General features: G+C 53.1%; 2 protein-coding genes across 9 annotated transcripts; both read left to right on the forward strand.

Moving 5' to 3' along the window:
* The first annotated feature begins 153 nt into the window (after positions 1-153).
* Positions 154-19,484, forward strand: MSANTD2 (Myb/SANT DNA binding domain containing 2). Of its 8 annotated transcripts, none has more exons than XM_048968299.1 (5): positions 154-662; positions 9,759-9,803; positions 10,396-10,654; positions 12,242-12,302; positions 17,970-19,484. In XM_048968299.1, exons 1-5 carry the CDS (start codon positions 165-167, stop codon positions 18,820-18,822), a joined length of 1,716 nt encoding a protein of 571 aa, XP_048824256.1. In that variant the 5' UTR covers positions 154-164; the 3' UTR covers positions 18,823-19,484. The 8 variants fall into 8 exon arrangements, with proteins under 8 accessions (XP_048824256.1, XP_048824257.1, XP_048824258.1 ...); XM_048968300.1 differs by having other exon boundaries at positions 9,762-9,803; XM_048968302.1 differs by lacking the exon at positions 154-662 and adding an exon at positions 669-5,143 and having other exon boundaries at positions 6,127-9,803.
* A 1,456-nt stretch (positions 19,485-20,940) lies between these two features.
* ESAM (endothelial cell adhesion molecule) lies at positions 20,941-27,773 on the forward strand. The gene is made up of 7 exons (XM_048968337.1): positions 20,941-21,028; positions 25,166-25,323; positions 25,774-25,987; positions 26,062-26,217; positions 26,567-26,689; positions 26,778-26,916; positions 27,181-27,773. Exons 1-7 carry the CDS (start codon positions 20,983-20,985, stop codon positions 27,512-27,514), a joined length of 1,170 nt encoding a protein of 389 aa, XP_048824294.1. The 5' UTR covers positions 20,941-20,982; the 3' UTR covers positions 27,515-27,773.
* The last annotated feature ends 54 nt before the right edge of the window (positions 27,774-27,827 follow it).

Here is a 27,827-nt window from a genome sequence, read left to right on the forward strand (position 1 = left end):
CCACGCCTCCGACGGCCACGCCCCTCGCCTCCCGTTGACCACGCCCACCTCCGACCACGCCCCCGCTCGTCCCGCGCCCCATCCCGCTCTTCTCGCCACTACCGGAAGTCCCACCCGCGGCGAACGGCGCGTCACTTCCGCCTGCTCGGTCCGGCAGCTCCAATATGGCGGCGTCCTGCGGCTCCTCGCAGCTCCCCGCCGCCGAGCCGCCCCTCAAGATCCCCAAGATGGAGGTGCTGTCGCCTGGCTCGCCGGGCGCGCTGAGCGACGGCAACCCCAGCCTCTCCGACCCGTCCACCCCCAGCGGCGCCTCCCCGCTGGGCCCGGGGCCGGCAACCGGCGGGGCCGGGCTGGGGGGCGGCGGGGCGGCGGGGGGCCGCGGCGGAGCCTCTCCCTCCGTCTCGTTCTCCCCGGGCGGAGCCGCCGCCGCCGCCGCGGCCGCAGCGTGCAGGGGGATGTCCTGGACCCCGGCGGAGACCAACGCGCTGATCGCCGTGTGGGGCAACGAGCGGCTGGTGGAGGCCCGCTACCAGCAGCTGGAGGGCGCCGGCACCGTGTTCGGCAGCAAGGCCCCCGGGCCCGCCATGTACGAGCGGGTCTCCCGAGCGTTGGCCGAGCTGGGCTACGAGCGCACCCCCTCGCAGTGCCGGGAGCGCATCAAGGTACCCCCGGCCCCGCGCGTGGAGGGCCCGGGGGTGGGGGGTCGAGCTTGGGATGGGCCGCGGTCTCCTTCGGCTGTGGGCCTGGTGCTGGATCCCCTGGCTCAGGCGACACCTGTGGGTCTTCGTGCACAGGCAGTGTCCTATGGCACCGTGGCCCTGGGGGGATTTTGACCCAGCCTCTGATGCCCTCCAGCATCGTTGCAGCTGTGTAGTGGGAAGGGAGCTCCTGTTGTTCTGTGATGGAGCATTGCTCCTGGGGTCCCCTTGCTCCTGGGGTCCCCTTGCTCCTGGGGTCCCCTTGCTCCTGGGGTCCCCTTGCTCCTGGGGTCCCCTTGCTCCTGGGGTCCCCTTGCTCCTGGGGTCCCCTTGCTCCTGGGGCCCTTCATGGCTGTGGAGTAGCCTCGTGGCTATGATGTTTCCCCTGGGTTGCCTGCTTTAATTACGGGGCTGTGTTAAATGGTACAGCCAGCTGGCTTCTGTGGTGCTGGATTTTAAAGAGTTGGCTCTCTACTTGTGTCATTCCTTGGGGAGAAGGGAAAGCCAGGGCTCAGGCAAGGAGCAGCAATCCAAATGCCGCCCTCATACAGAGGGAGCTGTGGACTAGGACTGGTGGGATGTGAGGAACCTGTGATCCATAGGAGCTGCTGCAGGCTTCAGGCTGTAAATATGAATAAAGTGCAGAAGGTAGAATTAAATGCTGAGGTCCCTTAAGGCTTGCTTCCCCTTTCATGAGCCATTTGATTTCCAGTGCAGTTGCTTAAAATGTTGATCAATTAGAAAGGAACATTTTGTTAGTTCTTGATATCGCTGGTGTTGTTGGATTCTCTTTGCCCTGTTCGTCATGTAGTGCTGGCCCATGGAGCCTGGGGTTGGCTGTGTGCAAACATCCAGACCTTTGATTTGCAAAATGCATGAAACAAGGAACTGGGCACTTCTGCAGTATTGGTAGAGACTGGTGGCAGTATGTCTGGTGGGCAGCTCTGTGTGTTACTGAGCATCCCGTGAGATGCTCAGGAGCAAATGAGCAGGGGCTTTGCCCTGCAGTGTCTGATTAGCATTTGTCTTTGGAAAAACTGTTGAAGTGAAGCAAAACTCTTTCTTATAAACATTTTGCTTTCTGAATGTATGTTCTTATGTCATCTCTTTGACTTCTTGTATCTCTCTGCTTGGGGATTTATTTTCCTGAATGCATCAGAACATTTGGGAGGGAAACGTTGCTTTGAAGCAGGCACTTCATGCACTGCAAAAGTTCTCCAAGTCTCTTGGTTTTGAGCAACATCCAGCTTCAATCAGTCCTTCCACAAATCTGGGACACTTGGAGTTGTGCTAGTGTTGAAAAAGCTCCAAGGGCAGTTTTCCTTGTCTACACAGCCCTACTGTTTCTGGTTGTTGGGGGAGTTCCTGCTGCTGTTGTTAAGGGCTGCTGCCTCGGCTGTGGCTGCAGCTGTACAAGGAATTGCCTCACCGAGTGCAGAGCAGTTTGTAAGGAGAATATTTGTCCCAGAGCTGACCTGGCTGGGCGGTGTGTTTGCAGGGCTCTGGTTGGGGTGGGAAAGCGCCCTCTGGAATGTCTGTTTCCCAGCAGCTCGTGGTGCTGTTACCAGAGACACTTCTTCCTGTCTTTTGAGAAGCGCTTTGGCAGCAGTCTTCTGTCAGTGACATTTGTAAGTTGCAAAGAAACTATGAATTGTGTTTTTATATGTAGGTTTAGAGGGAAGGAAGGACTCTGAGGCTCACTGCACTGCAATAGCTTCAAGAGCAGCTCCTGAAAGACCTCTTAGCCGTTTCCCTACAGATGCTTCTAGCCAACACGCAGCTCGACTGCACGGACTCTTCTTAAGTGAAGTCCACAGAGGGCGCCGGCTCGGAGGCTCGATGAGGAGCGGTTCCCGCCGCCGACCTCCGCACGCCGCTGGTTCCCGCTGGCGCCTCGGCGCCTCGCCCGGTTGCCGGCATCCCGCGCGGGTTCCGCCCTGCGCCTGGCGCCGGGCCGCGCTGCTGTCCAAGGTCCTGCACGGCCCCGGTGCTCCGCCGTGGGGGTCTTCGTCGCTGCGCTCTCGGGAGATTCGGACGTGTCAGCATGGCAGAGCTTTTCACGATCCTTGGGCTTTTCAAGAAAAACGGGCCCTCGTTGAAAAGCTCCGTTTTTGATAGAGCCAAAGGTTGAGTTTGCTACAGGAGTTATTGAAATAGTTGCATTAGAATTGGAGAATTGTCTGCTTGGCTCTTTGTTGCTCAGCTGAGGGTGAAAATCACTTTGAACACAGAGAGGTTGATGTTTGACTTTCATTTTAAGATGGAGCAGGAAGGCTTGGGCTTGCTGTTGGAACAAGGGCGGTTCACAGACTCTTCATAGTCTTATGCTATCCGTTGTCAGAGCTAAAAGCAGAGCTGAAGCAATGGTGATGGATGAGTGCTTTGATTCACCGTTCCACTAGCCTGCTGTCCCCCATTTCCATGATTTTATAGGATAGTTGGACTTAACGTCCCTCAAGGGATGGTGCTGTAAGGATTTGCTGATTGATTATGAATGTAAATCGTGCTTAAAATGTGTCAAATTCAACTTAGTTTATAAATACATTGTAGATTAGACCTCAGTATTGGCTTTCAGGGCACCCGAATTTCCCGTGCTCTGCCAAATCTCGAGGAGTGTTAGAAATGAGATAGAGAGGAAAAAGTCAGCTCTGCAGAACAAAGTTTTCCAGCTCTCCAGTTGTATTGCATGTATGTATGCATTCTCTCCTAATTCAAACTGGATGTAAAGCAAGGTCCCAGTTCACATTTTGTCTGTCTTCTAACATCTGCATGTGCTTTTCTGCACATAAGCGGTGCTGGCCTGCAGTCTGCAAATGAGACCATTGCTTGGATCTGCACTCCAGAGTGCCTGTTTCAAATTCGGGGGGTCACACGTAATAATTCCAGCAAGTACTCCTAGCTTATTGCTGCGTGAGAGCCTGGCTTCGTGACTTTGATGCCTGTGGACCAGCTAGCTCAGGGACTGGGAGCTGCGGGAGTGTTTCAATGTTTTGATTTCTGCCTGTTGGGTCCTCAGAAGCCATCCTGTGCCTCAGAGTTCCCTCATCCTGGCATACCAAGCTGTGTCCTGAATCTCTGCTGGCACAGTAGTGCGCTCTGACCATTCCTGCAGTTGTGATCTCACAGCTCTTATTAAAGAATTGTTTACTGAAGCACATGTACTTTTCCTCCAGCCCTGCTCTTCTTTGCTGAGTGTGATCGCAATCCAAGTTTGGAGAATTAGCCTGGCTCAGCAGTTTGTGCATCCCCAAACCAATCCCCTCTGTGCAGCATTGTGGAGCATTCAGCTATTTGTTTTGACCTCAGAACTATTATTTGAGGCAGAGGATGAGATATTTTGTAAAACCCTTTCCAGATTTGAATGCAGTCGCTTCTATTTTGTGCCCTTCACCAGGCTTATCATTGCTTCAGAGCAGGAGGTGAGCTGCTAACGAGTGGCAGAGTCACAATCACAGAAAAATGAGTATCACCTCGTGCTGTGACGTTCCATACGAAGGCCAAAAAAAGCTGGTGCATCCAGTATGTAGGCTTTGTTATTGCTTCAGATCAGGCAGTGAGCTTGGACATCACTGTTTCATGCTCTTCCAACCTCTGAACATGTCATTCGCAAGCTCTGCTCCCGGTGAGGCCCGTTGCCCTTGTGCTTGTTTTCTGCACACAGTGACCTGCTGCTCACCTGGGCAGGAGGTGGAAGGTGTCTGCTGGGTTGTGATTGTCCACAGAATGTATGATTTACTTTGCAAAGTGAAAAAAAGCACCTTGAAGACAGCAGTTACGTGCTTTCACACGGGGAATGCAGGCACAAAGGGGAGAAGTGATGCTGCTAACATGAAACAGGGTGGAATGAGGAATTATGCTTGGATGTCAGCTGTTCGTGTTCTCTTGCTTTAAGCTGTATGTAAGATGATGATGACAGGGTTTACTTTCAATGTGGCTGTGTTTTTTGCTGCTTTATGATGTAAACAATCTCTTTTTAAATCTTTGTAGCGCGAAGTCGTTTTGAAAGAAGGAAGCGCTGCACTGGCTGTCTCTGATGGGACTCCTGCAGCAATGCAGTGTGACCTTCTGTGTGCTCCAGGAGATTGAATTTCTCCCAGAATTTCATCACTGGGTTCAATAACCTTAAGCAGAGTGGCTCTCTTTTCAAAGGATTTCCAAGGATGGGGTTATCTCTTTACCAGCAGCTTATCACCTTCAGAACAGCTTTGCCTTCCGTTTTTTAATGTATTTTCCCTTGTCTTCTGTTACTCAGGCCGAGATCCTTGTCCCTGTGGCTCCACCCTCTGCGATGTGCACAGGCAGTGTTCAAGTTACCTCTTGATCTTTCTTCGTCTTAAGTAGGTTCAGATGCCTCTAGTTTTCCAGGCTGGGTCACTTTGCAGTTCCTGTCCTGAATGCTCTCCAAGAACTCACTCCTCGCTGGAGAACCTCACAGGCCCCAGTAGGTGGGAGCAACTTTCTGTTGACATTCGTAAACTGGACAATATGAATCTGTTCTTTGTCACTGAAGAGTTTACTTGCTTTACTGCTTCTTGGACATACCATGAGACTGCCGTGGAGGAGCATCTCTGGAAGATTTGAGCATCATGTGCAATGAATGCTCTCGCACAGCAGCTGTGTCTGCTCCGTGTGTGGGCCACTTGCTGGAGTGCTGTTCAGGGAGGCAGGTTAGCACCACAGGCCAGAATTTCCCATTTTCTGGGGAGCAGCTCTGCCAGAAGCACTTTGGTGGAGGCTCTGGCATGCAGGTGTGCCCTGAGATTCCCCTCCCAGAGAAACAAAGTTAGCTGTCTGCTTCTACTGCAGAGGTCGGGGCTAAAAGCAGCTCACTCTGGCACGTCTTTGAGCAGGCAGCGAGTCACAGTTGTGAATGTTAAATCTTGGTTTGGGCACACGTTATTTGTGCCTCTCAGGAGGGGAACCACTTAGGACCCAGATCTTAAAGTCCTCCCAGTTTTTAATACGTGCCCCTAGGCTGTACACACAGTGGGCTGCAATTGTGGACATCTCATTGGCAGTTATACTGCAGAAACTGCATTGACGTCAGAAGAGAGTCCCAGTGGCAATGATGCAGTTGCTAGATGGTTGATTTTGGATTTTGTTTATTCTAGAAGTAACTGAATGCACCTGAAATGTTCAACAGAATGAAGCTGGTGTGAAAGCACAGAGCTTTAAGTGCCTGTGTGGGTGCAGATTGACTTCCACTACTGTTCCAGATTCTGCTGCATCCTGCTAAATCTGTCAATCTGGAGGCTAAGGAGATGGTGCTTTCTGGACTGCTGTGGGTCCCACAGTTACTAACCTTTGTTTTGGTCATTGTTTCTGGTGAAAACTGGAGTTAAGACAGCTTTTGGTATTTTTCTTACAGCTTTTCCTATTGGTCTAGATTTAGATGTTGCTTTCTATTGATAACGATTTCTCTGTGCAGCTAAATCACAAAGGCTGAGGTTGGACTCGCCTGGCATGGACCTTTCTTTGGAGACCACAGCCTCAGGACGGGCGTTTGCATGCTTCTAGGATCGTGTGTAAAGCTCCCAGCTTTCAGAACTATGTGAGTAGTAACCCATGGGGTGCCACCCGTGTTGATGCTTTCTGCCTCCCATCTGGAGCTTATTCTGGAGCAGAGCATTTTCCCTACCACCTGCAAGAGGGTTTGTGCTGCTCTTAGTCTGTGGCCCTGCTCTGCCTGCTCATTTGAGACCTGGAACCAACAGGGGTAGGCCTGTGTGGTCCCTTTGGCTTGCCAAATAGCTGGTATCTAAGCTATCAAGTACTTCTTGGATTTCTTTGGTACAGACTGCTGTGCTTAGGGTTATCTTTGGACATCAGGCTTCATGGGTGGCATGGAGATGCTTGTCCCATTCACAGTGTTTGTGTGAAAACTCATGTTTAATTTTAAGGAATGAGTGTGTTTCTGAAGGCAGGACAATCTACTGAACATGGCTTTCATTGCTTTGGGGTAAGTAGTGAATGGAGTTTTTGGAACAGTAGTGACAGTAGTTTTTGGGTAGTGTAGGAAAGAACACCTTTACTGACCAAAATGGTGTGTGGGACTATTATTGGGTGTCCTAGCCCTTAAGAGCTCTGCTGTTAGCTCTTAATGGAAAGAATGGAAGCCCTTAGTACTGGTTGAATATCAGTGAAATTCTTCCAGGTCCCAGATGTGCTTTGGAAGTGGAATTCATCCTCTGTCAGACTGTAGCATAGCCTCCATGTGGTCCCTGGTGTAAACTTGGGGCAAAGCAATCTCCTAGCCCACAGTTTATCTTCTTTCTCTCAGTCTCTGGCAAAGTCCTGCAGTGTCCCAGGTTAATGGGCTCCATGAGATCCTGTTGTTGCAATAGGGTTTTTGTCTTGAAACTTGAGGGATTTCTGCCCCCAAACCTCTCCTTTTTAGTTAGTAAAAGTGGACAGCTTGATGTCTGCTGCAGTGGTTCAGAGAGCTAGCAGGAGCCATGTATCCTTGGTGTAGGGGCGTAGAAATACGTTTATAGTCATCTAGGCTGGCCTCTGCCGTAGGGATTGATGCCTCTGTAAATAATACCTGTCCAGGCTTAGTTTGTTTAGATGTGTTGAACTGTGGTTCAGAAACTGGCAGTGGTGAAAAATCCACTGCATTTTTTTGTTAGATTCTGGCTCTTAGAAGTAACCTGCCTTAAAAATGTGTGGCTTATGGTACTGCCTGAGCATCCCTTGTCTGTGTCTCACAGCATGACGTTGCTTCTTCAAGTCATCATCCAAAGAGATGCCTGGTTTCTGTCTCAGTTTGATGACTGACTTCTCTACTTCCCTGAGCACCTGTCTTCCCTTGAGGCATTTACATCACTTTCATTGTTTCATTTTGGAGTCCTCTGGTCTGGAGCCAGAACTTTCAGGAAACTTTTGGCATGGAGGCACATCAGGATGCAATTGAGGCTTTGTTCTTTGGTGTAAAAAATTGATTTCACTGCCGGTGTATCTCTGAGTGCTGTGATCTGGCAGATGTGTGGCCACGTGTAGAGCTGGAGCCACTTCAGGCAGGTCTGCAGTAGGTTCTGCACGACTGCAGAGTGTTGGATTTGCTCATGTTCTGTGGAGCAGTGGTAGACTTGGTTTCTCGAGCACTAAGTCATCAGCTGCCTTTGTGCTGTGTGGTATGGCTCTCTTTAGAGTTCAAGCTGTGCTTTCTTCCCTTTTTATTGTCAGAACTGATGCTTCAGTTCAGAAGTACAGAAATAGGGCTTCTGGTGGTGATATTCTTATTTACACCTGATGTTCTCCTGCCTTTCACACATTTTTTTAACCTGAAAGTTCATGAGCCTGTGTGTAGAGCAGAGGATTTGACCACCTGTAGTCAGTTCTGTTTCCCTGTGCTCCAGCCAGTGTGGGAATGCAGGTTTCAGGAGCTTTCGTGGCTCCAGTCATCCCTACATGCTGTAGGCATATAGCCTTTGGATACTGCCTTCCTCACTTCAGCTTCCTCACTTCATAGACCCGAGGACTCCTCCCTTCCATTAAGTTGAGTGGTGCTGAGTGCTATCCTGTGTCACTGGACCTGGTCGAGGCCAGCAGCCAGCGTTTGATAGGGTGTCATGGAAAGGTAATTGTGACACTAGATGTGGACAGGCATGTAGATCACAGCACTGCTGGGTGGAGGCTGTGCCATCTAGCTAAGAGCTCACAGAATCTGTCAGGTTGGAAAAGCTTTCAAGATCACCGAGTCCAACCCAGCCCACCCCACCAGCAGCCACTGACCATCTCTCAGTGCCACATCCCCGTGGTCTGGAGCACCTCCAGGATGGTGGCAGCGCCACTTTGCTGGGCAGCTGGTGCCTGAGAATCACTGCTCTTTGGAGAATGAATTTTTCCTGATATCCAACCTGAGGCACACCTGGCCATTCCAAATCTTCTCAATGCTTCCAAAGGTGTTCTTGTTGAAGCTTTGCCAACTAAACTTGTCTGTACCCCCGGGCATAGAAATGAATTTGTCTGCAGTGAGTAGTGACACTTCTCATGGATGGGTTCTTGATTCTGGGATTCCACAGCTGGTTGTTTTCTACCCCAATTGCAGCAGAGGTGTTGGAAATGTAAAAATTTGCTGGTCCAAGGCGGATCTGCCTGTTTTATCCTGAGAGACAGCAAAGACAGAATCAGGAGAGGCTGGTGCTGCCCAGCTGAGAATCCCCGATCGCTTTCCCAGAGCTGCTGATAGAAAGTGGTGCTTATTGCTGCCTGTGGGCTCATTGAGCTTTTGCTGTGTGTTGGTTTTTGGTTTTGAAACAGCAGAGTAAAACTGACTTGCTGCTTAGCAGCTTTGCTGCTGCTCCCGGGGCTCTGAATATCACAAGGAGACGGGCTAGGAGTGTATTACTCTCCTGCTGATGCTGTTGAACAAGGTGTTTGAGGAGCATTGGATGTGTTGGAGCTTTCTGTAGATGTCAAGTTCCTTTTGGGGGAAAACCAACCATTTTATGTGATGATGTGTACTTGCTTGTTGCTTAAGAGCTGTAGTCCTTCTTCAGAAAACAGGATGACCAAACTATTCCCAAATTAATGCCTCTTTGGAGCTCTAGAGGTGGCTTAGATTGCCATTCTGTGTAGCATCTGAACAACCTAATGAATGTTGTGTGAGAAAATGTGTTCTACAAATCTGTCAGTCTGCAAGTTGCTGAGATTTGCAAGATAAAGTTGGAGCATGATGCTATCTTTTAAAAGCAGAGTGGTGGTTGAATTAAAAACACATTGAGAGATGCACACAAAGGTTCTTCCCCATCCAGATATCTGCCTGGATCTGGACTAGGGGGGAATTGTACAAGTCTATGAGTTTTGTCTGCAGCTCTGCCTTTCTGTCAGGCATGTTATGTGTAGCTGCCAGCTTGGCCAGTAGTACACGATGGTAGAGATCACCAAAACCAGGTCGGGTTTTTGGATTTGTCATTTTTGGAGGCTTCAACCTTAGTGCTGAAAGCTGTCGTAGTGAATTACTAGCCAGAGCCATCTGAGTTATGTTTCTTTCTTAATGATTGATATCAAAGTCTGGGAATGTGGAGCATTATTGATTTGACCTCTTTTAAATTTCAGCAGCTTCACAAGAGGCAGAGTGAGTTAGTAAGGAATGCAAAATATGTAAGTAATATATATTTTATTAGCTGAATAGCTTAGGCATACATTTTGTACCTTGTGTCTTCTTACCAGAGTAAGGAAGGTTGGACTGTCTGTGCTTTTGGGGACTTCTTTCTTTCTTCCTTTCCATCTCCTCCCTGCTTCACCTTCTTCAGGCTGTGGGCACGACACCGGCTCTGCTTTCCCCCTCTTGTAGTCGGTGTGCATTTTCTTGGCTGATTGGTATCTCTGACTGGGGATCTGTTGTTTATTTTCCCTGTGTTACGTGGCAGATCTGGGGGGTTTGAAGTGGGGAGGAGAATAAATGAATCAATTGCCCAAGTTAAATCAATGAACCTGTAGCTGCTGTACAACTTTGTTCTGTGTTGTAGATGTTAAAGCTAAAACCTGCATCAGGAGCATCAGGTACATAATGATGCTTCCTGCCAGGTGCAGATTAACTTGACAGCCTTGCATTTAGCTCATGAGCGTGTGGCAAGCACTGATCAGCAGAAGTAAAATTCTAAACTCTGCCTGGCAGTCGTGTAACTGTCTGCTATGTGTGCACTGCTGAAGCAGCACCTTTGGGTGAGTAACACGCAGCTTTCTGTCTTAGACCCTCCGCAGGTGTTACAGCCGTGTGAAGGAGCATGGTGTTGGGAAGAGGAAAAGCAGCTACACGTTCGAACAGCTGGAGCAGGTGTTTGGGCAGGGAGGATGGGATTCCCAGCCCTGCCAGCCTGTCCTCATCAACAGCAGTGGCTTGTACCAGGAGCTGGAGTCGGATGGCAGCACCATGGAGGAGTACTCGCAGGAGGACTGGGGAAACCACAGTCAGGATCTTCATTGCTACCAGACTGGTGAGCAGGAATTAGGTAAGGAGTCCTGTTAATGCTTCTCTGTGCTCTGTGTTTGTACAGTCCCCCCTTTCATGTAATGTGCTCAAGTGCTAAACAACTGATGTCCGTGGGGAGGAAAGGGAAATAACCATCAAAAGCAGACAGTGGTTCTTGGAGGCTGCTGGAGTATCAGGATCAGGAGAAAAGAAGGGTGATGTGGCCATAAACCTTGGCAAAGGAGGCAGTACGTTCCCTGGCTCCCTGTTCCTTCCACCCACTGCTCAGTTTTTCTTCCCCCGATGGGATCAGGGAGGTGCTTCCCTGTCAGCAGTGCCCAGCTTTGAGGTCCTTGGGTCCAGCTACCACTTGTCCACTGTTTACTTCCAGGCTGCTCCTATTTGTACCAATGACTATTTTCTCCTTCTTCCCTAACATCCTAACTGCTGTGTTTGCTTCAAGCACACGGATATGCTTGTATCCAGATGTGTGGTGTTTGGAATGCTTTTCCTGCTTGAATTAGTAGTGTCAGCTTCAGTGCGTACAAATGAGCACATGAGCTAATTTGGAGATCTGGTTGTTGCCTGTGGCTGTTTCACTTTGTCCAACGGAGCCAGCCACCACATTCTCGATCAGCAAAGCAGGCACACTGATCTGAGCTGTCGTGTCCAGCTGCAGTGAAGAAGTGGGTTTCTTCAAGTACATTTGTGTCTTGACCGCTGTGTTACGACGTGAAGCATGGAGGAAAAGGAATTCTTTTCATGGAGGAAATAGAAGTTGATCAAATCCAGCAGTTAGAACACAAAGTGGGGAAAAGATGTTGATGATTTTCCTTGTGATCTGCAGGCTGAAGTGGGGACAGGAAGGAGATGCAGTCACCTGTCTGCACGCATCTTTGTTCAGGGGACTGGGGGCGGTGAACGCTGTGAAAGAGTCTTAAATTGCAGTTTGATATTAAAGCAGCCAACTTGCAAATTAACCACATTCTGGTTCTCTCAGACTTCTTCCTCTGGGAGCTTAGAAGTCAGAAATATGTGGGAGAGAAATGGTGGGGAGACGGGGAAGTTTCAAAACGTGTGTAAATGGCAGCTAATTCCATCTGGTTGTTCTGGTGACTCAAACTGTGGTCTCCTGGTTTGTCACTGTTTTCCTTCAGTTGAATTATAGAGAGATTTGTGTGTGCTTGGGGTGACAGCATTCCTGATGTCGAGAGAAGTTAAGAGAGAAGCGTTTGGCACATAAAATCTAAATGGAATACAGATGCATTTGTCGTGGTGCTTGCTGTTTAAATGTGCTATTGAAAGCAGAACAGTCTTTCTTTTTTTCCCTCAGTGTAGTTAGTAATTAAATTGACTTGTGATTTAATTGCAGGAATTATGCTCTTGTCCTTGAAAGGTTTTGCACTTGCAGAGGCAGGTACAGATCTTGTAACTGACCACATCATTTCCTAAGGAAAACCAAAACCTCCACTTAATGTAGGAACTGGAGCTGCCTTGTGCGTGTGGCAGGGCTTGGTGGGCTTAGGAAATAAGATGGATTGTAACTTCAGCCTTAAAAAAATAAAATAAGTAATATTCCTGCTGCATTTTATTTTAAAAAATAACTGTGTTGGGTCTTACCTTTCAGATGAAATGCCTACCACAAAAAGAACATTAAAGATAAAGCAGGAATCTTCAGAAGACGCTCAGTAAGTAATTTATGAATGCTTTACCCTGGAATGCATTTCCCTGGGGATGTTGTGCAGGAGGGAGGATGTTTGAAACTTCTGATTATAATTATAAATACATTGTGCAAGACTATTCATGCACTTGAATCTGCTTTATGCATTATTCCAGTTACCTCAGAACGTTTGAAAAGCTTCACAACTTTGTCCTTTCTGGGCTCCATCATGCAGCCAGCAGAACGGCTCCCCACTGAATGCGAGGACTGAACGTGCGGCTCGGGTCCACCTCAGGATGCCGGGGCTGTGTGTGGCAGGCTGTGGTTATCACGGCATGAGCCCAGGCTCTTGAGCTTTCTGAAATCTGTTTTTGCCATCTGCCTGAAGTTGCCTGAATTTTGCCCATTTGGGTACAAGGAAAAACAATAAGTTTTTTTTTTAAAGAGCAGTAATTATGTTGTGGTGTATATTTTCCTCTAAACCAGTGGCAGGACCGTGACCTGCGTGCCCAGGTGGTGCTGACCAGATATTTTCAATGGATCATAAGTGGAGGAAAGCGAGTGAGAAGTGAGGCTCCCTCAGTAGTAGTGCGTGCTGTTGACTTGGCTCGTGTGAGTAATGCTCACATTAAAAGTTCGTGCATTTCCCCTCCTTGGTGGAAAGCATGCCAAAGTTTGTGATTTCTTCTATTTTCATAACTTTCCAGAGCTGGCTTGTAACCTTTTGGATTGGTTTAATCTGACAAATACTGCAGCATTTAAAATGTTTTAAGCATGTGAATCTCCATTGCCTCGCCAACAATAACAGAGTGTTTCAAAAAATGAATTGTGCCACGGTCCTGCAGAGCAGGGCTGCTTTCTTCCAGCCTCTTGGGTTTCAAACCCTGTAGGATGAGTGTAGCTCTGTCTGTAGTGGGATGAGCTGTCTCAAATCCACCTGCAGGCCCCTCGGGGGGGACATGTGGGCATGGTGTCTTGCACCACTTCTCCCCATGGCTTACTGAGCTGGCTGAAGTCAGTATGGTGTTTCTTAGGCTGCGAAGTGAGTTTGTGTAGGACAGTAATTCATCATGCTGTACAGGTTTATGTAGTGTCTCTGGTTAGCAGCAGAGGCTTTTTACTGGAAGTAAATGGTTTTTAAAAATTCCACATATGTATGTAGTTATTTTTAATGAAAAGCCTGCATTGTGATGGCTCAGCTTCATCAAAGTCCTCAGTGGAATTTCCAGGGTTAAGCTGTCTTGATGGTGATTTTTCTCTTCATATGAACAGAATTCAGGGTAGCATCTCAGGGATGGGCATGAAGGAAAACACTTGTTTTTCAGCATAACCATCATCACCTCTTTGAACAGCTCGTTAGGATGGCTCTGGGATAATTCTACCTGCAAATTCTACCTTCAAGGCGTGCCTGAGGGAGTTGCACAGAAAAGAATTCTGAATGTTCTGAGGCCGAAGCTCAGAGAAGCTCATTTTGTGTGAAGACTGCCTGAGTTTTCTCTGCCAGCTTGTTGTTGTGCAGGTGCATGGCTGGAGCTCAGACTGCTCAGAGCTGGGGTTTCTTTTCTGCCCCCAAAGCTCTCTCTAAAATGTATGGAGGCCTCTGAACTCCTAGGCATGTTGTGAAGCGTGTGGATGATAAGGCAGTCGGTGCTCAGTGAAAGCACAAAGTGACTTCCAACACAGAAATTTGCTGAAAATGCCTTTTTTTTTTTCTCTGCTATGAGGAACGAGGAACTTTTAAACTCTGAAGTCTTTTAAAGTTGAAAGAAACTTGAAAATTCTGCCTTTTTACTACATCAAGCAATGGAAAGCAAAGAATTAAATAAGAGTTCTCCCTGCCTTCTGCACTGTCAGGCTCTTAGCAGGAGGTGTCAAAGGCAGCTTTTCAGGTTGGGTTTTTGGAAAGTGGAGGATCCCTGCATGCTGCTGTGGCAGGGTTTGCTTTGTCCAGTTCATTGCCTCAGCAGTTGTCTTGGACATTGGATAAGGAAACCAGTGTTGAGTTTGGAATGATTACAAGCTGTCTGGAGAAGCCTTACTGGTACTGTAGATAAGCTGACTATTTATTTATCATCTTTTAAAAAAAGAGTTGTCTAATTTTAAAAGCCATAGCAAATAATACCAAACAGATTCTTGTTTTTGGCCCGTGTTTTAAAATGCATGTAGCTTATTGCAAAGAAAGCAGACCTTCAGTTCATCTGCTTTTGTCTGCACGTGGAAGTTTGAAGCAGAAGTGATCTCAGTGAAATGGGGGGTGATGATGCGTTCAACATGTGCAAAGTGCAGAATTTACGTGGTGGTGCTGCCTGGCTGTAGGTGCACGCGATCTTGAAATGCTACCCTTGCTTCTCCCTGCTCTGGGAGATCGGAAGGAATTGCTCTGCAGTGCCACCACCTCTGCGTTCCCAGCTGTGGTCCTGGGGCTGTGAAAGCCAACAGAGGTCTGGCAGGAGATGGTCCAACAGGAGCCCTCTGTGCTCCGGGGGGGAACTGCAGAGCCGAGCAGAGCAACTTGCAGAGAAACACGGGAGATGGCTTTGTAAGAAACAAGGCAGGATTATTTTCCTGACAGGAGGGAAGAAGGTGGGAGCGCGACGCCGGCTGGCTGTGCGCCTCGCAGTGCCTCGCAGCAGGTTGCAGGTTGCACGGCCTCTTGGCAGTGGCGGCGCTGCCTCCTGGCTTCGGGTAGAAAACAGGCAGTCTGTGTGGTGTGAGGTGCACGGAGATCTCCTCTGTTTCGTGGGTTGCCTTATTCCCACAGGTGTGGGAGGGAAGAGCTGGCAGGTGAGCTGCATCCTTGCCCTCTGCTCTGTCAGCTGGGCTCTCCCACACTGGCCGTGCTGGTGCATTTCCTTTGCTCTTCCCTCCAAGTAAATGTTTTGGAGAAGTGAAAACTGCTTCAGACTCTGTTCTACCATTTTAAATTTCAGAGGAGTGTATTTTTTGACTGCAGGCTTTTTGAAGTTGAACTAGAAATGCTTGGGGAGTTAAATCCTTCACTGAAACCAGCTGTTTCAGTTTCTTTGAAGTCTGCTTTTGTTTGGAAACCGTGCCTTAGAACAAATTTGCACCAAGTCTCGAGTCTTTCCTGGTTCGAATTGCAAAAGCTTCTGAGGAGGAAGCGATGCATTGACTGGTTTGAGCCAGGCGCTGGGGGTCGCGGACCGACGATGTGGTAAAACGCAGCTCGAGGGCACCTTCTACAGTTGAGAAACGAGATAGCCCAGTGGCGTGCAGGGCTGAGCCAGGATGAGCTCTGCTTGCTCAGGTACCGTGTATCTCCTTAAAGAGAGAAGTAGCAGTCTGGCTTTTGCTGTCTGTTGGTGTTTCCTCCTGCAGCCAGCAGAAAGAAGGGGCCAGCAGTGCGCCCTGCTGTGCTGGGGTTCTCCTCCTCTGTGCTCTGCCCTCAGGAGGCCACATGTGGAGCTCGGGTTCCCCAGTTCAAGAAAGACTGAGAGCTGCTTTTCTAACATCTTTTGTCCCTCCTGCTTCCTGTGAAGCCCGTGTCTCCTCTGATACGTGAAGCACTGCTGGGGATTCTCTAGTGAAATTATTCTTGTTCAGCAGTAGTTTGAATGACTAATTTTTATTTTTCTTCAGAGCTTCAGCTGTGTTTTGTGCTGAACTGAGCTTAGCAATAGTATTTATGGTGTAATTAATAAAGGTGTTGTTCTTTCTGTTGTTGTTCTTAGCTCTGTTCCTCTACTGTTGAATGAAAATCTACCCACACTGCATTCTGGTGTGTCTGGGTTTGGATGGGACCATTTCCTTAAATTGCATTCAGCTTCCTCTTGAATGCAAGGAATGCTGGTGAAACACAGGCTGCTGTCGCACAGCCCTGCGCTCAGCCGGCTGCTTCCCGTGTCACCTTATCCCTTTTGTCTCCAGAGGATGAACTTGCACTTCCAGATGTCTAAACTGCAAGTTTGAGATGAGTCTTGCTGTGAGGAGAGTGATTTCAGCCTGGGCTGCTCAGACCCAGCGTGTGGGGCTTTATGTGGATGTGCAGCACCTCCAAGAAGCAGTTTTCTGGGATGAGAGGCCGTGTAATTGAAGCCCTCCTGCACTGTTGAAAGGGTCTGTAGAACCCAAACCTTTTTTCTTTCCACTGTTACATCAGTATAGTGCAAAATGGTGCTGCACTGCACGGCTGCTCGGGGAGGTGGTGGGGTCACCATCCCTGGGGTGCTCCAGAACCGTGGGGATGTGGCACGGAGGGAGGTGGGCAGGGAGCACAGTGGGGTGAGTTGGACTCGGGGATCTTAGGGGGTCTTTTTCAGCCTCAATGATTCTGGGACCCTATGATTTTGTGATTCTATGAACAGTGGAAGAAGAAACGTGCTTCTGTTCCACGTGGGGCAAAGAAGCAACTGAGTACCAGCCCTGTTCCTATTCCCTGCAGTCTGAGGGATGCTGTCTGCTCTTGCTTAAGCACTTGCTCCGTAACAAGTGGATACTTCTGACCTTACTGTCTCAGCAGCCCGTGCCCTAGCTGCTGGGAGCTGTTGTGGAAGGACAATTCTAGGGAGGGTTGAGTGAGCAGCTTCCAAATCACAGTTCTTGGGCTGAGAGGTTTCTCAGTTACCAACACAGCTGCATTGTCTTCCTACAGATTGGATTATAGGACAGTAACTCCTGAAATCAGTAGTTCTCTCCACTAACTGTGCCCTAAGTGTCTCATTCATCAGGAAGGAAGCTGTTCCAGCTTGCTTCAGTTGTATGCAAAAGCTCCCACCTGATCGCTTAGTGAAGTGTGAATGCCTGCAGTGCTGCTTGCCTCCCTGCTGCTGTCCTGTTACTGACAGCCAAAAGAGATCTTTGGAGACGCAGGAGCTTCTTTATTTCCCCTCTGGTGGGCTGCGCACACAGCTTTTGGGTGCAGTAGTCATACTCAAGCAAGAGGAGGATGGCTGTGTGCAGTTGGTTGGAAGCAACAGCCCCAGGTCACAGGGAGAGTGGGAAAGCTGAAAAAAAATCCATGACGTTTTTTGGATTATGGAAGCACAAAAAAACCCCAAACAAAGTTCTGTGCTTTTTTCTGACTTTGCTTTTAAAGCAAGGTGAAGGCAAATGCACTTGAACTTGTGCAAGGGAACAGCAGGCTAAGCTGAAGGAACGTGCAGCAAGGTGTCTCAGGGTGTGCACGTCTGTCAGTGACCGAGTGCTGCGTCCCTTTGACCCTGTGGTACATGGGAGCCGTTTGCTGCCATGGCCTCCAGCAGCAGGGGTGCGAGCTGTGCGCAGCGCGATGCAGGGGCTGGCAGCTGAACCTTCCTCAGAGCTGTGTGCAGGGCAGCTCTGGTTCTCCTCTCCAGGTTCTCTCCTGCGGATCTTGTTGCACTAAATACCTTCTCCAGCAGGTGTATCTTGCTAGAGAGATGTGATGAAGTTCTGCTTTGTTTATTGTTTTTGTTGTTAATGAGGTTAATGATGGTGGTGGTGTTACAGCCCGGCAGCTCGCGTACGGATGCAGGACGCATGCAGGAGTGGAATGCCCACTGCTTGAGGAGCGGCCTGCGCGGCCCGGTGCTGCTGCTGGTGGTGTTTGCTGTGGTCTTCCCACATCATAGAGGGGCCTGGGAAGCAGAGCTGGGGCTCGGCCCTGCTGTGCGGGCGGTGCTTTCTCCTGTAGCCCGGGATGGTTTGCAGCTCTGGGCCGTTACTGACAGCTTTACGCTTCTGTCCGTTTTTCCAGGAAGCGTGACGTCATGCAGAACATTATGCAAATCTTGGAGTCTGTCCAGTTGAAGTGGGAGCTGTTCCAGAGCTGGACGGACTTCTCCAGGCTGCACCTCTCCAACAAACTGGCCATTTTCGGCATCGGCTACAACACGCGCTGGAAGGAGGACATTCGCTACCACTACGCGGAGATCAGCTCGCAGGTGCCGCTGGGCAAACGGCTCCGGGAGTATTTCAACTCGGAGAAGCCGGAGGGCAGAGTCATCATGACCAGAGTGCAGAAAATGAACTGGAAGAACGTGTACTACAAATTCCTGGAGATCACCATCAGCGAAGCGAGGTGCCTCGAGCTGCACATGGAGATTGACTGGATACCCATCGCTCACTCCAAGCCGACGGGAGGCAACGTCGTCCAGTATTTATTGCCCGGGGGCATCCCCAAAAGCCCGGGTCTCTACGCCATCGGCTATGAGGAGTGCCACGAGAAGCCACACTCGCCTCTGGCCGAGCCGCGGGGCGCCGATCCCAGCCATGAGACTCCGGGGGAGCTGGAGGCGCCGTCGCCGCAGGCCTCGCTGCGGGTGGAGATGGAGTCCGCCCGCATCATCTACTGTTACCTCGGCATCGCCGAGGTCAGGACTCTCCAGCAGTGCCTGTTTTTACATTTTCAGGCAAACACCAAAACCTTCAGCAAAGAGTGGGTTGGGATCAACGCGTTTTTATCTCAGAACTGCGTTGTAGAGCCCGGGGTCTCCCCAAAATCCATCTACATCAAATTTGTGGAAGTGGAGAGGGATTTTCTTTCCGCTGGCTCTTTGGTAGAGTGCCTGGAAAAAGCCATTGGATACCCCTTAAAATTCAACAACTGAATCTCGTCCTTCATAAGGACTGCGGCTTCTGCCCGTTTCCCATCTCACCGTCGGACGCTGATGGATGCTGCGCACGGCCGCGAGGCGAAGGCGCTGCTCAGCAGCGTTTGAGGGGGGCTGCTGGGCCGTGGAGCAGCGCGGGGCGACGAGGGCAGCCTGAGCCCTGCCCCGCACATCCCATACATTCCATGTCAGACGGAGCGGACGTTTCATACGAAAAGCTGTTTTTCCACAAGGTCTCATTTTTACACATCCGTCTATAAGTGTTATTACAGATCTGAATAAATAAGCAATAGATAACGGCGAGTTAAATCTTGAATCACGTTAAAGGAGACTGTTTTTCAAAGCCACCCTTAGATACTATTGTATATAATTTAGAAATTCACTTTTTTCACCCATCCAGTGTTCTCCTATCTCCAAACAGTGTTGCCTGCAAAGACTTTTGTTTCTGTGATGTATTCCACTTTCCTAGTAGTGTTGCCATATCCGCTTTTATTTTATTTTATTTTATTTTTTAACATTAAAATAATTCCCGGGCTTTTATTATTTTTATTTTTATCGGTTTATTTTTTCAGTTCTAGTTAGCCTCTTTGTGAGAATAACCTGGCAGCTGGGGAGCATTCTGTCAAACCATGCTTATGGGTACAATCAAAGCTGTGAGATGGGGGGGGGGGACACGGGGGGGGGGGCGGGCTGGGGGCACGCGGGCCGGGAGGAAGCGTTGGAAGCCTTTCAGAAGTGTCGCTATGTGTGCCCCATCACCGCGCTGGCTGGCGCCGGCGTTTCGGTTTCCTGAAGCTCATTGATCAGTGGCGTTGTGGCATACGATGAATGTGTCAGTCCTAATAAAATCGAGCAAACGCGCACCGGCTCCTGGAGGCGTCTTTCTCCTCTCGGGGCGGCCGCCGTTCCGCCCGTTCCGTGGGGACGGAGCCTCCCTTCTGTCGGCCGCCAGCACCCAGCAGTGCCCGCTGGGCCTCCGTCCTGACGCCCGGGACCTGCGCCGCTGTGCAGCGGCGAGGAGCGATGGCGGACGCGGCCGTGCTGCCGTCCCCGCAGGGCTCAGCCGGAGCCGGGCTGCTGCAGGGACGGGGGCCGCCTCCCGGCCCCTCCGCGGCTCTGCAGGCGATGTCGGCGCGCTGCCGGGCGCCGGGCTCCGGGCTGCTCCGTGTGCGGTTGACCTCAGAGCCGTGTCCGTGGGAGATGCCTTCACCCGCTGCCCCGCCTGCTTCCCCTGTTAAGTTCGGGTCTCGGCACGGGGAGACCTTTGGTGCAGCGCAGCTTCAAAGGACTCCTTGAATTTCTGTGAGGCATGGTGACAGCTGCCCTCCTATGGCCAACTCTGCTGCTTCGTTTGTGGCTGGAGAAAACAAGCTCAAGTCCAAGAAGCCACAAACGTGGCCCGTGGCTGAGTGTGGGGCTGGAGAGGGCTGGGATGTTGGATGCATCAGCACTGGGGCTGTGCTGTGATGCAGAGCTTCCCTCTGACCCAGGCTGGCAGGGCCGCTGTCCTGGGGAGGCACTTCAGGATGAAAGGCTGCTTTTACAGCAGCGCTCTGACAGCCGCCCTGCAGTGCCCAGCAGGGGGGACGCTCAGAAGGGCTCCTGGAGCTGATCCCAGTAGAGGACGTCCTCTGTCCTGGTCCCTTCCCAAGGGTCCCATCCCTGCATGGGGTTTCTGCCGTGTTTCTGCTCCGAGGCTCCAGATGCCACTCAGCTCCTGTGGCTCCAGCTGTGCCCTGCGGCCAGGCAGCTCCTTGTCCTGCTTGTGTGCCGGGCTCCCTTTAACCCACGGGGTCGCGATGTTCGTTTTTGTGGGGTTCTGTGGGTTTTTTTAATTATTCTTTTTAAGGATTAATGCTTTTATCCCAGGGCACGGGATGAGGAAGAAGAAGAGAAGTGTGTCGGGGGCACTGGGCTCCTTCCACAATAATGGCCCTAATATCACAATTAACTATTAATAGCCCTAATAGCTAATAAATAATCAGTGACAAGGTCTGATTGGATGGGAGGGGAGGCAATTTGGACCCCGGGAGGCGGGGCCAAGACGCCCCGCCCCACAATCCCCGCCCCCACCTGCGGGGCGGTGCCCACCTGAGCTCCGCCCCCCCCCCCCCGTCCCGGTTCCCCCCCCCGTCCCGGCACCTGCTGCGCTCCGGGATGGTTGCGCTGCCGCCGGGCGCGCTGCTGCTGGGCGCGCTGCTGGGTGAGCGCCGGGGGTTCGTGCGAACCGCGACCGGGGAGCGGCTGGGGGGGTGGGCGGGGGGCGGCTGGAGGCGCTGAGGGCCGGGGGGAGCGGGCGAGGAGCGGGGGGGGCGGCCCTGATGTCGCGATGCCGCCTGTCGGGCGCTCTGGGAGGCGGACGCTCGGGGTCCGGGGGGTCCCGCGGCACCGCACCCCGCACCGCCCCGTGGAGCCGAACCCCGCGGCGCGGGCGCGCTGTGCTCTGCTCGCACCGGGGGCATTTCCCCGCCGATAATTCCCCCCTCCCGCTCGGCATCGAGCGGAAAAAATCGATGTATTTTTTTCCCGTCATCAAACCTGCCGCCCCCCCGTGTGTGTGCCGCTGCCCCCGGGCTGCTCCGCAGTGCCCCGCTCCGTCCCCGGGCTTTTTCCCTTCTTTTGCCCTATTCCTGAGGGTCGAAGGGGGGGGGGATGCAGGCGCCGGGGGTGCTGCGGAGGGACGCAGCCCTCCGAGTTTCCTTCGAGGAGGAGGAAACGGCCCCGAAGACAATGGGGACAATGGGTGGTGTTTCCTCCCCGGCGGGGCGCTCCCTGCCCCGATGGAGCCGCTTTGTGGTTGTGCTACTCCGTTTTTATTATTATTATTATTAAAGGGCGTTAATTAAAGCGTGGTGGGATGAGGCGCTGCTCTGTTGGGGGGATGTGAGTGGGTTCCCTGCCGTGTGCCCGGCTGTGGGGATGTGGTGCTGCAGGAAGGACTCAACTCACCCTCAGAGTGCAGAAATATGGAGAAAAGGCGCTCAGGGCCCAAACTGGTGTTTTTGGGCGCCCACACAGAATGACAGAATCAAGCATCCCTTGGCACCTGATGGGTCTGCGTGGGGTCACAGCAGAACAAACGATGGGGGAAAGATGGGAAGGAGGAAAGGAGAGGGGGGCGATGCTGAATGCCCGCTGCTGTGTCCCCACGCCGGCGCTGAGCCGCAGGGGTTAAGCCACCCGTCCGTGTCTATCTATAGCAAAGTCGCATTTTTTCCTGATTTTGGCTCTCCAGAGGATACGGCGCTTTCTGCCCCTGGGTCGTGAGAACGGCCGCCGTGTCTGTTCCCAACGGGCGCAGCACAGCCCCTATCTGCCCAGTTATAAATAGTGCGGGGCTGGGGGGACCATCGGGGCCGGGTGGGTGCAGCGCTTCCTCGTGGGTCCTTTGACCTTTCTCGAGGCTCTCAGGGCTGCTGTCCGTCCACATTCCCTCTCTGGCACCGTTTCCGCTCCGGAGGAGCGCGTTCAATCTGAGCCGTCATCTCTCGGTTTAATTTCTGTCTCGGTTTCACATGGCCAAATCGCCTTAATCCTATAGAGCGAGGGCATCAGATGCAATCCGCCTTCAGCTCATTAATTCCTGGTGGTTAGTGGCTTATAGGTCCGCCTGGGGGCTGCGGTTCTGGGGAGGATGCTTTGGGCACGAGGATGGTTTTGGTGTGTTTGGATGGGAGATGCGGCATTTGGGGCCGAAATAGTGGGGTTTACCAATGGGACACAGGGTGCCCCTCCGGGGTCACGGTGCTCCGTGCAGGTGCAGCAGTTTGCTGTAGAGCTCTGCTGGAGGTGTGCGGGGATTTAAAGGCTTTTTCCAAAGGAAAAAAACCCGGCAGATGGGCTCAGGCAGAGGAGCCCTCCCTGGGCAGGTGCTTAGCTCAGGGCGGTTGGATGAAATCGGCGTTTTTCATCCCAAACAAACAGCAGCCGGGTGGCCCCCAGGGAGGGCAGTGCACGAAGGGCCCATTCCCCCCCCGCCGTTATGCATATGCACGCCCCAAGCAGCTTAATTTTTTCGATCTGGTTAAAGCATTAGGGGATTTGCAGTGGCGAGGTGGCTAAATCTGGAGCTGATGCCAACGGCAGTGCTGCACACCGAAGGGTTCGGGGCTGCGTCCCCACCAGAGTCGGGCAGCAGCACTTGGAGGGCGATTCCTCCTGCAGCGAGGGGCTGCAGGGCACCTCCCCAAGAAAAAGAGTGATTTTGGATGCCAGGGTCCTCCAGCAAGGCAGTGCTCGCACTTTGAGGACACCCCACCACGCTGGGTGTGGGGATGGAGCCACAATCTTGTATCTGCCTCTGAGATTTATGACTGAGCTGTGCTGTGGGCTCAGTGCTGCTGGGCTGTCGGTGGGTTTCAGAGTTAATGCACGCTCCTAACAGCAAAGGGAGCCGTGGTGAGCGCTGTGGGTCTGCAGTGATTTAAGGATTTCCCCAGTGATGAGTGCTGAATTTCAGTGGGGTGGGATGGAGCTGCTCTAAGAATGCGTCCACTGAGCTTCACTGCATGGGGAAAACGGCCCAGGCTGGGCAAACTGGGAGAGCTGGAGGCCGATCCTGGGGCTCGCTGGTGGAAAACAGCCCGATGACACAGGCACTCGGTGCAGAACTGTTTGCTCATGGCCATGGCATCCTGTGAGCAATGATGGATGTATTTGTTGCTGTCTCCCATCTCTGAAAGATTTCAGGGCTTTATCTCGAGGCCAGCTCAGTGGGATGTTCCGGGGTGCCCAGAGCATTCTGCCCCAGGGCTTTGTATGGCTGGTGCTGCTCAGCCCCACTTCACCTTAACTTTGCCCATCTTGTGTTCTTTTCGCTGTACTTTATGCAGGGCAGGCAGATGCTGCTGGGCGAAAATACGGCATTTCTGTGGGGTGAGGGGGCAGTAATGGACCCCAATCACTGCTTTTTTGCTCCCAGCACGCACAGCTCCAGGGATGGCACGATCCCACCTCCCGCATCAAACCCAAACTGCCACACGACTCAGCCCGTCTGCGCTGTCCTCCGAGCGCTGTTCTCCTAAAGTTCTCTTTTATTTCTTTCTCACCGCGCCCTTTGCATCCCTGAGATCTGCGCTGCCGCCTCCGGCGCTGTTTTTCCCCCGGGTAGGACTTAAGGTTTTAAGCGCTTAGGTCGGGTTTAGCTATTTTAGGCAGTGAGGTGTCTGCCCTCGGCCGGCCCCGCAGTCCCCGCTGCTCCTTGGCCGGAACCGCCCGAGGAGGCCCGGGGGGGTCGGGCGTTATCGGCCGGCGCAGCGCTTCCTGCGCGGGGCTGCGGGCGCCGATTCCTCGCGGGGGGAAGAGCGGATGCGCGGAGGCGGCTAAAAATACCCGCGGGCGTCGTGTTGTCATCTTCCCGCCCTGGAAAGATCCCGGAGGAGTTCCTGCGTGTGGGGACGGGGCGGAGGGGGCCATGATTTGGGGGGCTGTGCCTGACGGCGCTTTACTCCGGGAGTTGACCCAGGCGGGCGGTGCCCCGACGCCCGAATCTTTCCGTTTGCTCCCTTTCTCCTTTTTGCTGCAAAACAAATTTGCTCCAAATCGCAGCGGGGACGGAGCGCAGCCCGCCGTGTTCTCCCCGCTGCAGAGCATCCCTGGGGAGAGGACGTGAGACGTGGGGGCGGCGGGGCTCAGCGTTCCTCAGCCCCAGATGCAGACCCGCTCCGGGTGCCCGACCTCGCCTGAGCAGATTATTTTCCAGCTGATCCTTTTCAGAGCAAAGCTGGGAAATAATCCCCCCCCGCAGCCGGGCACCCCCTCCCTGACCCGCTCCGGTCCCCCCTCCTGGCTGCGTTTTGGGGGGTGGGTGCTGGGGGGGAACTTTGCGGGGGCTTTGTCACCGTCACCTTCAGTAATCCCCATTTAGTACCTGCGGGGGGGACGGGGCGGGGGGTGTGAAATGCTGGGGGTGTGAAGCGATGCGGCATGGGGCTGGGTGTTGCCTGGGTGCCCCCACGAGAGATCGGATGGGCACTGCAGGTGTAGCTGCATCCCAGTGCTGTGCAGCGCCGTGCTGAGCCTTTTTGGGGTGCGGGGGTCCATCCCTAACCCCCAGTGGGGTGGGGGCTTCCCGTGTTGTTGGTGGGGAAGCGGCCGTGGGAGGAAAGCTTTGTCCTGCATCCGGAGAGCCCTTCCCGTCGTGGGGAAGGAGGAAAGGTTTCCTCCCAGCACGGCCTCCGGGCGATAACGGGACTTTTTCTCTTCCTTGCATTGGAACAGGGAGTTGTTCTAACAATTAGTGGGGCTTTGTTTTGGTCTGTTTTCTTTGTTTTCTGTTTTATTTTGTTTTTGTACAACTGGCACCCGGGGCTGAGACGTGTCCCGTTTTCCTGTGGGGCAGGTGTCTGCTCAGCTGTGCTGGAGGTGCACGTGGGAACGGGCTCTGTCTACTCAGTGGAAGGGGAGGGAGCCGTGCTGCCCGCCTGGTACACCAGCAGCTCGCAGAAGAAGCCCTACATCAGCTGGATACTGAAAAAGGCAGCTGCTGAGCACTTCCAGGTGATGGGAATGGAGTGGTGGTGAGGTGCCCGTGATGAGGGGATTCTCGTGGTACCACGAGTGGGGGGACGTCCATGGTGGGGAGATGCTTACTGTTGCCCATGTTGGTGAGGGAACCGCGATGGAGAGGAGGTGCTCACAGTGCCCGTGATGAGAAGGTGCCCACAATGGGGAGATGCCTGTGATGCCCATGACAGGAGGATGCTTGAGATGCCCACGGAAGGCAGGTCTCCGTGATGAGGGGATGCTCGCGGTCCCCATGTTTGGGAGATTATGAGGAGGTGCTCATGATGGAGAGATGCCCATGGTTCAATGCTGTGGGTGCTCAGAGTATGAGTGAGAATGGAGGAGGCTCATGCAGCCACTGGTGCCCCCAAGACAGGATGTAGGGGGAATCCCCCTCCTGCAGTGCCATCCAGATTTGTATGAGCAGATCTTTTCTCCCTGCAGATCCTGACGTACCTGGACGGGGAGGTGAAAGTGGAGGAGACGGAGCTGAAGCCCCGCGTGGGGTTCCTGCACCCCGTCCTCACCCACAACATCTCACTTTTCATCAATGCCACGCGGGAGCAAGACTCAGGCCAGTACATCTGCTCTGTCAACGTGGTGGATGACATCATCAGCCCGATCAGGAGCATGGCCATAATCAACCTCACTGTGCTGGGTAAGGACCTGCAGGGCGCCCTGCATCCCCCGGTGCCCCTCGTGCTGGGACTGACGCTGATCCGGTGCCCGCAGTGCCGCCAGCGCCGCCAGCCTGCAGGCTGAAGGGCAGCCCCACGGTGGGAGCCAACGTGACGCTGAGCTGCGCCTCCCAGAAGGGCAAACCCTCCCCCCTGTACAAGTGGCAGCGCCAGGAGCCCACCAAGCAGGTCTTCTTTCCCCCCGCTCAGGGTAAGGTGGGCTGAGGGGGTGGGAAAACCCTGGCAGGGTTTGGTGGGGGGAGAGCTGGAGGGGTTGGGTTTGGGCCCTTGGTTCTTCCTGCCCCCAACTCTGCTGAGCTTCCCCTTAACTCTGCCCGTGCTCTTCCTTGTGCAAGGGGACAGGCGAAAGCCCCCATAGCTCTGCCCACTGCTGGAACATTGGGGGAGCATCCCCTGAACTCTGCCCCTGACCAACCTCACCCTGGGGCGACGCAGGGGACCATCCCTGTAACTCCTCCCGCTCCCATCCTCGCTGTGCTGGGAGGTGTGTGGTGGTGGGCAGGTGATCACAGAGCAGCACCTCAATTTCTGCCCCGCAGACCGGGCCAGGGGAACCCTGAAGCTGACGAACCTCTCTCTGGACATGTCGGGCCTCTATGAGTGCGAGGCGGAGAACCGCGTGGGTTCAGCCAAGTGCAGCATCATCCTGGAGGTGCAGTCAAGTGAGTGTGCGCCTGCGGGGCTGGGGACAGGGGCTCGGTCCCCACGGTGGGACAGGCAAAGATCTCCCCCACCCGTCTGTCCTGGCAGCCAGCGAGGGGGCCATCATCGCGGGCGCTGTGCTGGGCTCTGTGGGCGCTTTGGCCACCGTCGCCTTCTTCACCCAACGGCTGCTCGGCTACCGGAGGAAGAAACGCGACGGGCAGGAGGAAGCGGCCAATGAGATCAAGTGAGGGCAGCCCCCGGGGCGGGGATCGCCGGGGCTCAGCGGTAACGGGAGGAGGTTTTGCACCTCAGTGTGGCCCTCATTGGGTTTCAGAGTCAACACGGCTCTTTCCCACTGTTTTTCCCCCTCCCTTTGGGTGAATTCCCTTTTACCCCCACACGGAGGGGCTCCTGCGGCTCAGCAGCCCTGGGGAGCATCATCTGAGAATGGGGAGGAGAGAATAGCTGCACTTCCAGCAACCTGTGCCACCTTCTCCCTCCTCCACAGGGAAGACGCCGTGGCCCCCAAAACCCCCACCTGGACGCGGAGCCGCCCTGCAGACACCATCTCCAAGACCAGCACTTTGTCCTCCATCGTGGGTTCCCGGGACAGACCCTACGGAGCCTCTCCCCCCTCCTACACTGCCTCGGTCCTCACCGCTGCTGGCAGCTACCAGGGACCCCCCCGGGCCGGGCCGCATCCCCCCGCCACCAATGGGGCCCCCTGGCACCCCCCGCAGCCTGTCACCCCCCCGGGTGGGCCGCCCCCCTCCAGCCTGGCGCGGGCCGGAGCCGTCCCCGTCATGGTGCCTGCCCAGAGCCGGGCCGGCTCCTTGGTGTGACCCCCCCAGAAAGAGGCTGCTCCCCTCGGCTCCCCGCCCTGCCCTCTTTTGGGGTTTTTTTTACCCTTTTCTCCATTTTTTCTTCATTTTTTTGTAAAGACGCCTGGAGCAGCCGGACTTTCCTGCGGTGTTTAATGGGGCGGGAGGTGCCCCGCTCTGCCCTGGCCAGCGCCCCGACCCAGCCCCGCTCCGAGGGGGGTCCCCTTTTTTTATGTATCGATGGAAACGGGATATTTTTCATAAAAGAGCATTAAAAGTGTTGGGGGAAGGGTTGGAGGCGGCGATGGGGGGGGGCAGGGAGAAATTCTTTTTA

This window comes from Lagopus muta, chromosome 22, assembly GCF_023343835.1.
Source record: "Lagopus muta isolate bLagMut1 chromosome 22, bLagMut1 primary, whole genome shotgun sequence".
In the NCBI taxonomy this organism is placed as follows: Eukaryota; Metazoa; Chordata; class Aves; order Galliformes; family Phasianidae; genus Lagopus; species Lagopus muta.